At 34.3% G+C, this 900-nt stretch overlaps 1 protein-coding gene across 2 annotated transcripts in view; it reads right to left on the reverse strand.

The window, feature by feature from the left end:
* LOC111714448 (centaurin-gamma-1A) overlaps positions 1-591 on the reverse strand; it is a gene marked incomplete at its 5' end in the record, with an annotated part of 10,735 nt that extends 10,144 nt beyond the window's left edge. For both annotated transcript variants that reach the window (XM_023489553.1, XM_023489551.1), the window contains 1 exon segment: positions 525-591. In XM_023489553.1, coding sequence (XP_023345321.1) covers positions 525-591 — 67 coding nt within the window.
* Between the last annotated feature and the right edge of the window lie 309 nt (positions 592-900).

Consider the following 900-nt stretch of genomic DNA (forward strand, 5'->3'; position numbering starts at 1 on the left):
TACACTGCACACGTGTCTCTTATGGTTTTAATTGACTTTTTGAACAAAACAATTCCAGGGGGGGGCAAAAAACAGCCAGGGGGGGGCAAAAAATTTTTTTTCGCGCTTCGCGCGAAATCTTGCCCCCCCTGGCTAAAATCCTGTGTACGCGCCTGAGTATGCCCAACATTAACTATCATTTTAATGTTTGAAAATTAGAAAATAATGAACGGTTTAGCGGGGTTTGAGGATGTTTCGAGTCACAACGGTACCCTTGAAAGTTTTATCTGATCAAAATGAGTATGAGTATTTTCAATTGCGGTTTCTCTATAAATGCCGAAATCTTGCTACAGAAACATGAATGAAATATTGAAAATTAAACACTTAAGCTAAAAAAACGAATTCTTCAAATTTGTGATCACATAAAGGTTTAAAGGACTGTTGTGAATTGTCTCTCTTTAAATGGAGGTTTACTTGATATAAGAATATCCGTCCCTGACTCTTTTTTATAAATTGCGACCACTCCCTTTATTTCAAGAATTTACCTTACACTAGTAGGAGTAGAGGAGGGGGTGGGTAGTTCACCTCTACCTAAGTTCTCCTTATTATCTCCTAAAAATGATAATTCAATTATCTATCTATATCATAAAACAAGACATTCATATATATATGTTGCGGATAGCCGGTCAAATGGTTGGACCGAATGGGCTGAATTTTTTTGTGGACACTCATGGGTGGCCGGGGATTTAACAGGTAAAAAAAATTATTTTTTTTTTCAACATTTTTTTTCCCACGGGCAATAACGGGCTTTTCAGCTAGTAATCTCCTAAAAATATTAATAAAATTGCAATCTCCTAAAATTATCAATTTAATTACTATCTTTTAAAAATATTTATTTAATTAGTATTTCCTAAAAATATT

This window comes from Eurytemora carolleeae, unplaced genomic scaffold, assembly GCF_000591075.1.
Source record: "Eurytemora carolleeae unplaced genomic scaffold, Eaff_2.0 scaffold1571, whole genome shotgun sequence".
NCBI classification, from domain to species: Eukaryota; Metazoa; Arthropoda; class Copepoda; order Calanoida; family Temoridae; genus Eurytemora; species Eurytemora carolleeae.